This window comes from Dermacentor albipictus, chromosome 3 (genome assembly GCF_038994185.2).
Source record: "Dermacentor albipictus isolate Rhodes 1998 colony chromosome 3, USDA_Dalb.pri_finalv2, whole genome shotgun sequence".
NCBI classification, from domain to species: Eukaryota; Metazoa; Arthropoda; class Arachnida; order Ixodida; family Ixodidae; genus Dermacentor; species Dermacentor albipictus.
In genome coordinates this window covers 162,628,526-162,642,007 of record NC_091823.1, presented here as the reverse complement: position 1 = coordinate 162,642,007, position 13,482 = coordinate 162,628,526, and the positions used below count along the sequence as shown (strand labels likewise).

Below are 13,482 nucleotides of genomic sequence, written 5' to 3'. Positions count from 1 at the left end.
ATCCTCTAGTTACCCTGTCACCGAATACGTCGGGGCAGCAACACAGCGTTACAAATTGCAGAGGCATGGCCACATATCGGGACACTGTACTGGCCCAGTGGGCTGCGAAGTGTGTGCTGGCCCCCATTTCCACATGGAATGCACCTCAAGAGCGCAAGCTAAATGTGCCAACTGCGATGGCCCACACCCTGCTTCATATGGAGGGTGCGTTAAAAAGACGCCGCAGCTACACTTGCTCGCGCGGTGGAGCAAGTACAAGTGAAACCACCCAAGCGTCATGAACCACCGCCTAATCACGGCGTGTTTTCAAGAATACGACAAATCACTCCCAGGAGCAATCACAACAAAGCCAAAAGACATCTGGCAACACATACGCTGATGCGGTCAGAAAGAAACGTGGGAAGTCCGCGGCCGTATCGCCTACTGATTCACTTACACGCTTACTGATTCCGATGTTGTTTAGAGCCCTGAAAGCTTTTGTGCGCGCCAAACAAGATGTCTCCCAGAGGTAGAAGTCGTCCTTACAAGGGAGCTGTTGGTGTCGGCATCTTACGCTCCACAGAGGCATGCTGCCTCTCAGTAATAATCATGGCTTTTGCAACGGCAACCTCACCTGAGCTCGCCATCCACAATATTTTTCGCACATGCACCATACTTCAGTAGAACGCTCGGGGTCTTCACTCGAAACTTTGAGATTTCCGGCAGCTGGCACGAGCGTATCACTTACCTTTCATAGTCATTTCTGAATCGCGCGTCAAGGAACATGTCTGAATGCAAGGGTAACACTTTTCGATCATTCACATCGACCGGATAACATGAGCAGATGACTCATAGGCTTTCTAGAGGATATTCCAACCTCCGTGGTTGATATTCCGCCTCACAGTGACAAAGAGTATGTGTGTGCCATAACATATTATTAGGCCAACAAGAATACACTCTCATTGGAGTATACCAGGAGCGAGGCAGGCCATTCGACGCTTCGAGTCTTGAAAACTTAACTGTAAAGACACACCTTCACCCCATATTATTTGTGGAGACTTTATCACTCACAATGAAAATGGGACAGCTCAAATACATCTGCACGAGGAACCAACCTTGCAGAGCTTCTCTCAAACTATCCAATTGGGCCTCTAATGACGGCAGTATAACCTACCTCAGAGGCCCGACGACTACCAGCAGCATTGACGTGACCTTCATAACAAGTTAAGTTGCCCGATATTTTACCTGGTGTACCGACTTCGAAACGCGCGGTAGTAACCATTACCCAATTTTCATACCAGCTGTCTGTATGCAGTTGTCACCAAGGAAATTGGGATGCATGCAAGGACGCTGCAGGCTGGGGAATTACTGCTGCAACCGTCGACGACGAATTAGAATGGCTCATTGTCTGAGGAAATGCGCAGCAATTTCCACTAAAGAAGCCAACTTACCACCAAACGACGAGGAATTTGAAAGATTGCGTGCCATTCGCAGGCGAGCTGAAAGGAATGTTATACGCCCGAAATGCCTTGAAGACATCCGTGCCTCCGGAAGAATACAACGTCATATCCGGTGATACCTGGATAAACGTAGTCACTAAAGGTGGCAGGACTTCTGTTCCACGTTGGATGTACGTCAACTTGTAGGGAAAAAATTGCGGATCTTTAGAGGTATGCGCACGACGCCCCAACAGCTTCCCCCCTTTGCTGCACTCCCCCTCTATGAAAGAAATTCTCTCAATGAAATCTCCGATGAATACTGCAGACTACTACCAGCAGGTTCAAGGCCTTCGATTTCCTCCATAGATAGTCACTCTGGCATCCCACAGGCGGCAGCGCCAGCGTTGGATCTGCCTCACCACCGCTATCGCTGAATTAAACAGGCACACATCTCCAGGCCATGACGAAACAAGCTATGAAACCATCGCGAAGCTGCGCCGCACCTCCCGCTTACGACCCCTGGAATATTATAATTCTTCGTGAATGTCTGGCGAGGTCCCAACGGAAAGGATGCTGGCGAAAATCGGCCCAGTTCTGAAGCCTTTTAAGCAGCCAGCAAGCTTTGCGTCTTTCCGGCCCATCATCCTATTCAGCTCTGCAGGCGCGCTTCTGGAGCGAGTGATCTACAAACGTATTACATGATTCCTTGAAATCCGCAATAAGTTTCCCCAAGAAATGAACGGCTTCCGCCAAAACAGGTCTGCTACGATAATGTTATCTCCCTCGTCTCCACTTGAAGAGGACATTCACGCTGGACGCATCACGACGGCCGTTTTCCTTGACATCAAGGCCACGTTTGAGAATGTTTTTAACCACGTCATTCTTGCAGCTTTGGCCTCGGAGGAATGCTGTACAAGTGGATATAAAACTATTTCATCATCAGCATCATCAGCCTGTTTTATGTCCACTGCAGGACGAAGGCCTCTCCCTGCGATCTCCAATTACCCCTGTCCTGCGCCAACCGATTCCAACTGGCGCCCGCGAATTTCCTAATTTCATCGCTCCACCTAGTCTTTTGTCATCCTCGATTGCGTTTTCCTTCTCTTGGTGCCCATTCTGTAATCCTAATGGTCCAACGGTTATTTAGCCTGCGCGTTACATGACCTGCCTAGCTCCATTTTTTTTCTTGATGTCAATTAGAATATCGTCTATACCTATTTGCTCTCTGATCCAAACCACTCTCTTTTTGTCTCTTAACTATATGCCTAGCAATCTCCCTTCCATCGCTCACTGTGCAGTCCTTAATTCGTTCTCGAGCTTTGTGAGTCTCCAAGTCTCGGCCCCATATGTCAGCACTGGTAAAATGCGCTTATTGTACACCTTCCTTTCCAGTGATAATGGTAAGCTTCCAATCAGGAGCTCGCAATGCCTGCCGTATACGCGAGCGAACCCATTTTTATTCTTCTGTGAATTTCCTTCACCTGATCACGCTTCCCTGTGATTAATTGACCTAGGTAAACGTACTCTTCAAAGACTCTAGAGACCTACTGGCAATCCTTAGCTCTTGTTCCTTTGCCCGGTTATTTATCATTATCTTTGTCTTCTGCATACTAATCTTCAATCCCACTCTTACACTCTCGCTGTTAAGGTCCTCAATCATTCGTTGTGACTCGTCTGCAGTGTTGCTGAACAGAACAATGTCATCGGCAAACCGAACGTTGCTGAGATATTCGCCTTCGATCTTTACTCCTAAGCCTTTCCAGTTTAATAGCTTGAATAATGTTTACAAGCACGCAGCGAATAGCATTGTAGAAATTGTGTCTCCCTGCCTGAAGCCTTGCCTTATAGGTATCTTCCTGATTTTCTTGTGTAGAATTGAGGTAGCTGTAGAACCTCTGTAGATATTTTGCTAGATATTTACGCAAGCGTTCTGTACTCCTTGATTACGTAATGCCGCTATGACTATTCGTATCTCTACTGAATCAAATGCATTTCCATAATCTATGAAAGCCATATAAAGAGGCTTATTATACTCTGCGGATTTCCCGGTGACCTGAATAATGATATGGATGGGAGATCCATTGTAGAGTATCCCTTCCTGAAGCTAGCCTGTTCCCGTGGTTGACTAAGGTCCAGTGTTGCCCTTATTCTATTGGAGATTATTTTGGAAAATATTTTATGTAATACTGGGAGTAAGCTAATGGGCCTATAATTTTCAATTCTTTAACGTCTCCCATTTTGTGGATGTTTGCATTCTTCCAGTTTTCTAGAACTCTTGCAGTCGATAGACACTTCGTATGTAGAGCCGCCAGTTTTCCAAGCATTATGTCTCCTCCATGTTTGATTAAATCTACTGATACTCTATCTACTCCTGCCGATATACCCCATTTCATGTCTTGCAAGGCCCTCCTGACCTCATCGCTAGATATAGGAGGAGTTTCTGTATCCTGTTTGTTACTGTTTCTAATTGAGGTATCCTGACTCCTCTGGGCACTGTACTGGTCTGTAGAGAATTCTTCCGCTGTTTTTACTATATCTTTGAGATACCTGATGATATTACCCTGCTTATGTTTCCGTGCATATATCTTGGTTTGTCCTATGCCAAGTTTCTTTCTCACTGATTTCAGGCTGCATCCATTTCCTACGGCTTCTTCAGTCTTTCTCACGTTATAGTTTCGAATATCACTTATTTTCGCCTTGTTGATCAGTTTTGACAGTTCCACGAATTCTATCTCTTGAGTTGGACACTTTCATTCTTTGTCATTCCTTTATTAGGTCCTTTGTTACTTGGGAGAGCTTGCCTACTGGTTGCCTTGGTGCCTTGCCTCCCACTTCTATTGCTGCCTCTGAAGCCAGCCTAGTTACGGTTTCATTCAGTAGCTCTATGTCATCATCACCTCTCTGTCCTAAGGCTGTATATTTGTTTGCAACTGCCTACCTGAATTTGGCTGCTTTTACCCTTACTGCCTCTAAGTTGACCTGTGTCTTAGTGACCAATTTGGCTCTCTCGCATCAAATTGAGGTGAATCCTAGCACTCACTAACCTATGACCATTGCACTTTGGCCTACTTATCACTTCATCCTGCACTACACTGGCATCAGCAGAAAGTATGTAGTAAATTTCATTTCTTGTTTCACCATTAGGGCTTTTGCAGGTCAACTTTCTGTCGCTGCCCTTCCTGGAAAAGGCGTCAGTTATTCTCGGCTTATTTCTTTCTGCGAATTCTACCAGCATCTCTCCTCTAGCGTTTCTAGAATTGATGACATATTTACCAATTGCTTCTTCGCCAGCATGCTCTTTCCCCATTTTTGTATTGAAGTCCCCACTACTACAGTATACTGAGTTTGCACTTTTCTCATCGCTAATTCAACATCTTCATGAAACTGATTTACTTCTTAATCATCGTGACTGGATGTTGGAGCGTAGGTTTGTGCTACCTTTAATCTGCACCTCTTATTAAGTTTGATTACGACTACAGTTACCCTCTCATTAATGCTGTAGAGTTCGTCACTGTTGCCCGCTATGTCCTTATGGATTATGAATCCTACCCCGTATATCTTATTATCTGGGAAACCTCTGCAGCAGGGGACATATCCGTTATTCAGCAATGTATAAGCCTCACCAGTTCTTCTAATCTCACTGAGGCCGATGATATGCCAAACACTGTCTGACAATTCCTCAAAAAGTCCTGCTAAGCTAGCCTTAATCGAGAGTGTTCGGGTGTTAAACGTTGCAAGGGTCAGTTTCCATTGACGGCCTGCCCGGACCCAGAGATTTTCAGCACCAGGTCTGACCTGGTGCTAAGACCTAGCGTTACAGGTCTGACCGCCGTCTTGGTCAGGTGCTCCGCAGCTGCTGGGGACTGAGGGCCGTTGGGTAATTGAGTGAGCCATGTGGGAGAGGGTGGTCCAATACTGCACCAGGGAGGCCAATTCCTGTTCTGGTGAGGGAGTTTCGTGTTGAAGCTTAGTGGGCTTTCGTAATTTGGTTGTACCTGAATTAGTATAGCCCCACTCGCTCCGGACATCTTTTGCCGGTGACAGGCGTCACTCCATGCTTGCAGATGTTGTGCGCTAGAAGAGGTCAGTTTCATCGTAGGAAAAAAAAAAGCTCATATAGCGGGATTGAAGCTTCCGTCTAAGGCAACCGAGCATTCGACATAGCTCAGTCAGATAATTCCACAGGCGGTGAGGCTACGTCAACGCCGACAAGTACAGCCCCGAGGGTCATACGCGCCTAAAAATTTGCTTGATTTCACCACCTGAACTCAAGATAGAACGATTTCTTAATGGTTTTGGCCCCGTAGTTCCGGAATCACTCGTGTGCTGTCGGCCGTGAACACGGCTAGGTATAAGGCGTCTCGGCCGCCTTTGACAGAGCTTAGAACGTGGAGGGATAAGATAATGGCGGAAAGCTGGTCGCTTCTCTCACCGGAAAGGCACCTAGACACGGGGCACCTCGATCTTGCGCTACTTTGAAGGCCGAGCCGAGAAGAATGGATAAGCTGCTCAGCCGTATGTACACACGTATATATATATATATATATATATATATATATATATATATATATATATATATATATATATATATATATATATATATATATATAAACGAGAAGAAAGGGGGTTAACCGAGGGGCCCGATATTTATTAGTCATATAATGAGAAGCCAACAAACACTGACACCAAGTACAACATAGGGGAAATTGCATGTGCTTAATAAATGAAATAAAGTAATGATAAATTGATGGAAATTAAAGTGGATGAAAAAACAACTTGCCGCAGGTGGGAACCGAACCCACAACCTTCGCATGTCGCGTGCGATGCTGTACCAATTGAGCTACCGCGGCGGCGTTTCCCCATCCACTTTCTTGGGTATTTATGTGTACTAGTAGAACCCTGGGAGTGTTAGCCAGCGCCCCCACTCACAGACCTTGGCGGCGGACGTGGAACGTCTTTTTTGCCGCAGGCATCACGAGAACGTGATCTTTTCGGGTGAAGGCAACTGGTCAATAAACCCACATATGCTACCTGAAGGCATCAATGTTGCCGGAACGAGGGTCTCGAATACCCAAGAACGAGGGTCTCGAATCCGGCAACATTGATGCCTTCAGGTAGCATATGTGGGTTTATTGACCAGTTGCCTTCACCCGAAAAGATCACGTTCTCGTGACGCCTGCGGCAAAAAAGACGTTCCACGTCCGCCGCCAAGGTCTGTGAGTGGGGGCGCTGGCTAACACTCCCAGGGTTCTACTACTGCACATAAATACCCAAGAAAGTGGATGGGGAAACGCCGCCGCGGTAGCTCAATTGGTAGAGCATCGCACGCGACATGCGAAGGTTGTGGGTTCGGTTCCCACCTGCGGCAAGTTGTTTTTTCATCCACTTTAAGTTCCATCAATTTATCATTACTTTATTTCAATTATTAAGCACATGCAATTTCCCCTATGTTGTACTTGGTGTCAGTGTTTGTTGGCTTCTCATTATATATATATATATATATATATATATATATATATATATATATATATATATATATATATATATATATATGTGTGTGTGTGTGTGTGTGTGTGTGTGTGTGTGTGCGTGTGCGTGTGTAAGAAAACTTCTCGGAAGACTGCGCCGCCGGATCTTTCCACGGCTATGAGCTCATAACGTGTCACTCTTATTCAGAAATGATAACATAAATAACGTCCACCATGCGCTCGCCCTGACCACAAAAGGCGCGCATGCAACTCAGTTGGCACGCCTCGGCGCCGCGTAACGGGAGATTCTGCTGCCTATGTCGTGAATTCTACGTGCCTAAAAATTCCCTCTATTTCTCCGCGATAGATGCCTTTAGCTGATCGCGGTGCGTAACTCAATATACAGCGATTTCTAAACGGTTCTATTCTCGTAGTTCCGGAATCGCTATTTAACAGAACGGAAAATATTTATGTTTACTCCGAACAGACCTACGCAGTCTTAGGCAGTGGAGAAGGGCGTACTCCAGTGTGCTGTACTCAGCCCGCTCCTGTTGAATCTCACCCTGATCACATAACAAGGAACGTGCCGCGAGGAGCACACATCACTATCTATGCCGATGATATCTGCATCTGAAGCGCATCAAGTTCGCGCTATATCAATCAACAGCGACTTCAGAAAGCATTACTGAAGTTCTCCATGTATTTGGCTCCCCGAGATCTTCACCTCTCGCCAGACAAAAGCACAGCCATGGCTTTCAGAACAAAGAGAATGAGCAAATAACCGCTCGTACTCGGTAGACGACCGCTGCCGTACGTACGGTGTCAGCGATTCCTTGGAATTGTGATAGACAGAAATCTCTCTTGGTCACCTCAGGTTAAAAAAAAAATGTGTGCGAGGATTGCTGCTGCATCGAAAGTTTTCAAATTCATGGCGGGAACACGATGGGGATGCAACTGTCGCTCAACGGTACTGTTTGAAAAAGCCTATATTGAATGCACATTGCCTTATTGCCTACGGGTGCTTCAGAGATTATTACCAGCAAAGAAGAGGACTCTGGAAGTCGCGATGAACAACTGCCTGCGAATTTACATGGGCCTTCCGAGGGGCTCTTCAACCTCGGGAACAGGAGCGGAAGCAGGATGTCTACCGCTAGATGTCATCGCTCCCCAAGAAACAATGAGTACTCATCTCGGGTTGTGCTCCAAGGGAAGAAACACTTCATTTACCCTGTCCACATAACCCACGTTAAGTCTGGCTTTGGCCAAGCTGTACAAAGCTTTCTCCTTCCTCCGATTATTAAGCCACAGAAATTTCTCCCCTCTACACTTTCGCCTCTAGATGTAGACCAGTTTGTACAGGGTGTAAATGGGACAAATAGTCGCATGCCACAGGCGGCGCTGCTGTAGACCACTCTCCTCTACTTAGCCGAAAAATATACTCAGCACACCCACATCTACACCGATGCCACAACCACTCGGGAGACTTGCTCCTGTGGTATTTTGGGTACTCGACAAGACAAATGCTTTCTTATCAGCTGCAGCGGAGAACATCCTCAACGACAACAGAGCTTCACGGCATCAAAGAAGCGATCCTCTATATATTGCGCCGAGCACCTGATCAATGGGCTATTTTCACTGACTCTAAAGGAGCACTACAAACATAGTGCCGTCTGTGAAAACAAAAAAGACAATAATCAGCCTGTTTCTTTCGGCATTGCGTACTTACATCACTTGGCCATTGCATCAGGCCACTGTATCAAATTTCAGTAGATAACTGCTCATTGTGGTGTTCTGGCCAACGAAAAAGTAATGTAGCGGCACGCAAAGGTCTTCCACACCAAAACTATAAGCCGATTTATTTCACTAGCTAAAAGATTTGCTTTTGAAGAAAAGGACCGGCTATGGAACTTGCCGACCCAACATTACCATTTCCTTTACTCAATCGACAGAAATCTCAGATCCAGACTCCCATCCAACATTCCTCGCCATTTGTAAATTAATCATCGTATTCGCCTGAACAGCGCCTGTGAAAACGGCTTACGGTACCTTTTCGGTCAACTGACAAGTCCACACTGCAACAACTGTGGTTCAATTGAAACTATGAGGTATATCCTGTTTGAGTGTCGAGCGTATGTCGACGAGAGTGCGTTCTATGAGCATTGCATGCATTCGCTTACACAGAGACCTTTGTCATTTGACGGTGTCTTAGGCCCTTTAGCCTGCCTCATACAACAGAGGCGCGCGATGAACTTTTTATTCACATACTTAGAAAACATTGGTCAACTTCACAAACTTTACTTCTACTCTGTCACCCTCATGCACCTTTCACGCAGCGGATCCTGTCACCTGATTGTAGGAGGGTGCATACACTGAAGGACTTTACCATAGCACGCCGTTGCCCATGAGTTAGAAAACTCAGTGGCCAATTTTTTTAAAGCGAAGCTTTTTAAAACCAAGCTTTCTTTGCCTATTCCTTCGACTTTCCCACTGCTGTGCTGCTGCTATAGCCTGCTCTCACGCACACCGCCTCAGGGGGTGTTTCAGAGCGTGTATCTAAATGACAAGCGCGAGTAAGAGAAGAAAGGCGACCGGAGAAGCTTGCTTTCACCCCACCGCATCGAATGTGGACAATGCCCTGTGAAGCTCCCTGGCCGTCGCCACATTAGCCGCTTGATAGCTGTAATTACCCGTGATTCCCCTCAGAAGCATTGCAGAAACTGCAGCGCTTCTCTTTCTACTAACGTGCGAGGCCAGAGGGGAGGCAGATAGAACTGTAGAGAGTAGAAGAAGAGGAGAAGAGGCAGTTCCCATATCACAGAGGGGGGCGAGGTGACGTGAGAAGGCAAGAAAATCACACTGCACTACGACAGCGGTTGCGGGGAAACAGGATAAGCTTAAGTTCAAGGTATGGTACAGTACGTTGCTGCTATTTCTGAAAAATAAACGCCATGCAAAGATGTCAAGCGGGCAACTGAGGCAGTGCGTGCAGAAGCAGAGCCGGATTAATTAAAGCGCACCGCAGGGTCCAGGAGACACTATACCGAAGCGGTTGACCGTCAAATCAACACTTCTGTGCCCTTCGCGTTAGCTTTACAGCGATGGTATTGATAGATGTCGCGGATTCGTTCCCAGTCGCGCAGCCGCTTTTCGACGGAGGCGATATAGAAAACGCACGCGCACTTAGATTTTGGGACACGTTAAAGAACATCACGGTATCAAAAATAATCCGTGAGTCCGGCACTACGGCTTGCCTCAAAATCTGAGTGTGATTTTGGCACGTGCAGCCCCACAATCCAATTCCAGTTTGATACTTGTGCCACAATGTGATGTGTCATGTGAGGAAATTACAACGCTCAACCCTCTCGGAGGTTATAAAATATGGCACGCAACAACGCCGCAAGCACCTCTCCCTGTGTGTTCTGTGTACTACGCAGACAAACAGCAGTGGTGAATGCAAGGTAACGTTTAACATCAACTCACTACTCTCGTGTTAGCCTAAACGTTGTATAAGTCAAGCTTCAGCCGTCAACACCACCCCTAATTATCATCAATTAGAGCATCCAGCACGGAAAGCTCCGCTTACATCGATTCCCACAGTGCGTGGGATCTGTAAGTGTTTAACTTATTCATTTTGTGCGCCTCTCTCCGTCTCTCTTTCTCGCCCCAATTCCTGTCCTCGCGCGGAGCAGCATGTCAGCGACCTCTCTACGCCGACGAAAATCTCTGCCTTTCATTAAAGGTCTCTCTCTCTCTCTTTCTCTGCCAGTATCTGCCAAATAAGCCGCCATGGCCGAGAATGGTCGCATACATTTGTCCAAGACGCGGTGCCGCAGACCGCACCCTGTCTCGTATTACCTTGCGCTCTCTTGACTTATAATACCTGTTTTATTTCACGTTAACTTAGAGGAATAAATGAAATATAAAAAGGATGGCTACTGCTTAAGACATTGAGCAGATTGGCATTCATGGTAATGGGAATTAACCCGTCGCTGTGCGCTGAGTGTTTTTACGATGCGTAAGTTGCCTGCAGCATATCACTACTGTTCTCTGTGCGATGCTATTCCGTTGCGATATATCTTCAGTCTCTGAGGGAGCGAGCATAAAACTAAGCACTATCAAATCTGTACCTTGAAGGCCTGCGGCATCACTGGCGGCGGAGAGACTTTGGAGCCCAAGGCATCTGACAGACCTGAACACTGCCATGACCAGACTTCAGGAGCAGCGTTGTCGGATGCTCAGGTACCATAATATAAACTGCACACAGACGCCAGCGATATTTTTCTTAGCATTCTGCGCTTTTAGTACCATGGCGGATGGCTGAGAAAGGAGAAACAAGGCCAGTGCAACTCAGTAGCTCAGCGGAATTATTGCCGAAGCACTGTTTGGACTGACACCAGCTCCACCGCGCATGCGCAATACCAGTTTATGAAGCAGCCTTGATTCTTTAGTGCTGACGAAACTAATATATCCAGCTTTGCAGCGACATATCAGGTGCGCTCTGATCATCATTCGATAGTTTTTTTTTATAACCCCAGATGGCATGTTTCACAAAATATACAAGAGAACTGTTGATATCGGAAAAAGGGGGCAGTTTTTACCCAAATATGAACAAATCAATGGCGGTCTTTTACGAAGCGAAGCTTCCTCCTTGCATTTCTTTCTAGGCCTTAATTTTACCTGCAGAACCCGAACAGGCGAATCTTTTATACAAGATTGAATCTTTATGTAGGGAAAAACAACTAGAAAGTGACACTATTCCAGCCCTTGGGAAGTTATGTCTACGTCAGGAGTCCTGGAAGCTGATATGTGCTGATCTGCTATCAGTCATCCATGGCTGGCTTACCAGATAATGCACGCATGACATATTGTAGTGACTGAAACTGAGCGAATAAAGTATAAATTAGGTAGCATTTACATGGCTTCTGACTTCGGACTCAAGGAAAACATCCATTACACGGGGGCTTTCGTCACATTGCAGTTCCTGTACTCGAAGTCAACAGTGTCACTGCGTATAGAATTCACTGCATCATAATGTTGATCACGATTGTGCTGTGCACACAAAAGTAGGATAGACAACTGGACTTTTAAGATGGCACGGAAGACCCAGAATTTATCCAACGCTTGAGATGCTTCACTGACATGTAAAAATTTTTAACTAATGTGGCTCTTCTATATTTTTGATGAAAGAGTCCATAAATTCAAAATAAAATAGGTAATACGTCACATTATTTCCGATCTGGATTTTCCATCGAATATCGTGGGCGGGTTGCTGCAAGAATACGTTGTCCATGGATATCGTTATATTTGGAAGATGCACATTGATCGAGGAAGAACACTGTTGCAACATGTGCGCATCTGTAATTACGGTTTCTTATTTTTTTTCCTTCTCTCGCAGGCGAGGCCTCGAAGTGCAGCCGCTGACGGGACCGGGGTTTTGCGAATGTGACCACGTGGCATAGACAGTATTCCCGTGCCACGCTCCTTCGCTGTGCTCACTTAATATGCAATAGTGTTTCGTGCTTATTTCTGGACACTTGTTAATCTATAATTAAGCTGTTTAGCCACCTTCAAATAATGTATAATCACATGTCATACCTGTATCATATGATTATGTAAATGTGCCGTATTTTATTCTGCTCTCGATACGACTTTATATTGCTATTTATCTTAGTCTACGTATATGCGCATGAAACTGGCAAACAGAATTCCTGCAGTTATCACGCTGTCATAGCGTTCTCCATCTGCGGGAAGCTGTTTTTTCATCCAGTTTCATTTCTATTAATTTGTCATTTATTTCTCTCGTTTAATAAGCACAAGTAATTACCCCTATGTTCTGCTTGGTGTCAGCGTTTGTTTGCTTTTTATGATATGACTAATAAAAATCGGGCCCCTTGGTTAACCCCCTTTCCTCTCGTTTTTGGCATGTTGCCAGTATGATAACTAGCAATATGTGTGAAAGTGTGAAAGATAAGTGCGAAAGTTACAGACAGGAATAAGGTGCCCCAAAAGGCTGGTCTACGTTTCGATAGGTGGGCCTATTTTCGTGGTCCGATCCTGGTGGATCGGATCCTTGTGGTGGGCCTGTGTTTGACTGTTTAGCATATGCGAACTTTTCTCATATATAAAGTGCATTTTGTTTTCTGGTGCTTGAATCGGCAGTCTTTTTGCAAGAGCTAAAGCTTCTCCATGGATAAGGCAAATTAAAAAGGCACCTTAGAAATATTGGTAATAATGAGATTTTTCTCAATATGCCCTCTCCGTGTGCAATACAATGCGCCCATGCTCGTTAGTTTCGCCTGATCAAGAGTTTGCTCTGGCGATGCTGTTTGGTGATAAAAAGCGAGGATGAACGAAGCATTTTTTTTCACACTACCCACAACAGCCTACATTGAAGATATCTTATATCTCTGACGCCGCATCAGCCCAGCCATGTCGGAAGCTAATAAAATCAGGCAAATAATGAAAAGAATCGAGGACGGCGCCTTGCACAGGCTCGTTTCCAAAAACCCTCAAGCGGCCGCCGACGTGATTCAGCTCTGCCAAAGGGAAGACGAGCCGCCGAGACAGCACATTTCCACGCAGCGCTCTAACTTTCA

General features: G+C 45.8%; 1 protein-coding gene across 3 annotated transcripts in view; it reads left to right on the top strand.

Moving 5' to 3' along the window:
• LOC135905210 (beta-hexosaminidase subunit beta-like) overlaps positions 1-12,715 on the top strand; it is a 170,071-nt gene extending 157,356 nt beyond the window's left edge. For all 3 annotated transcript variants that reach the window (XM_065436224.1, XM_065436225.1, XM_065436223.1), the window contains 2 exons: positions 11,021-11,125; positions 12,282-12,715. In XM_065436224.1, the coding sequence (XP_065292296.1) occupies positions 11,021-11,125; positions 12,282-12,345 (169 nt within the window). In that variant the 3' untranslated portion in view covers positions 12,346-12,715. The remainder of the gene's footprint in view (positions 1-11,020; positions 11,126-12,281) is intronic.
• Positions 12,716-13,482: the final 767 nt, after the last annotated feature.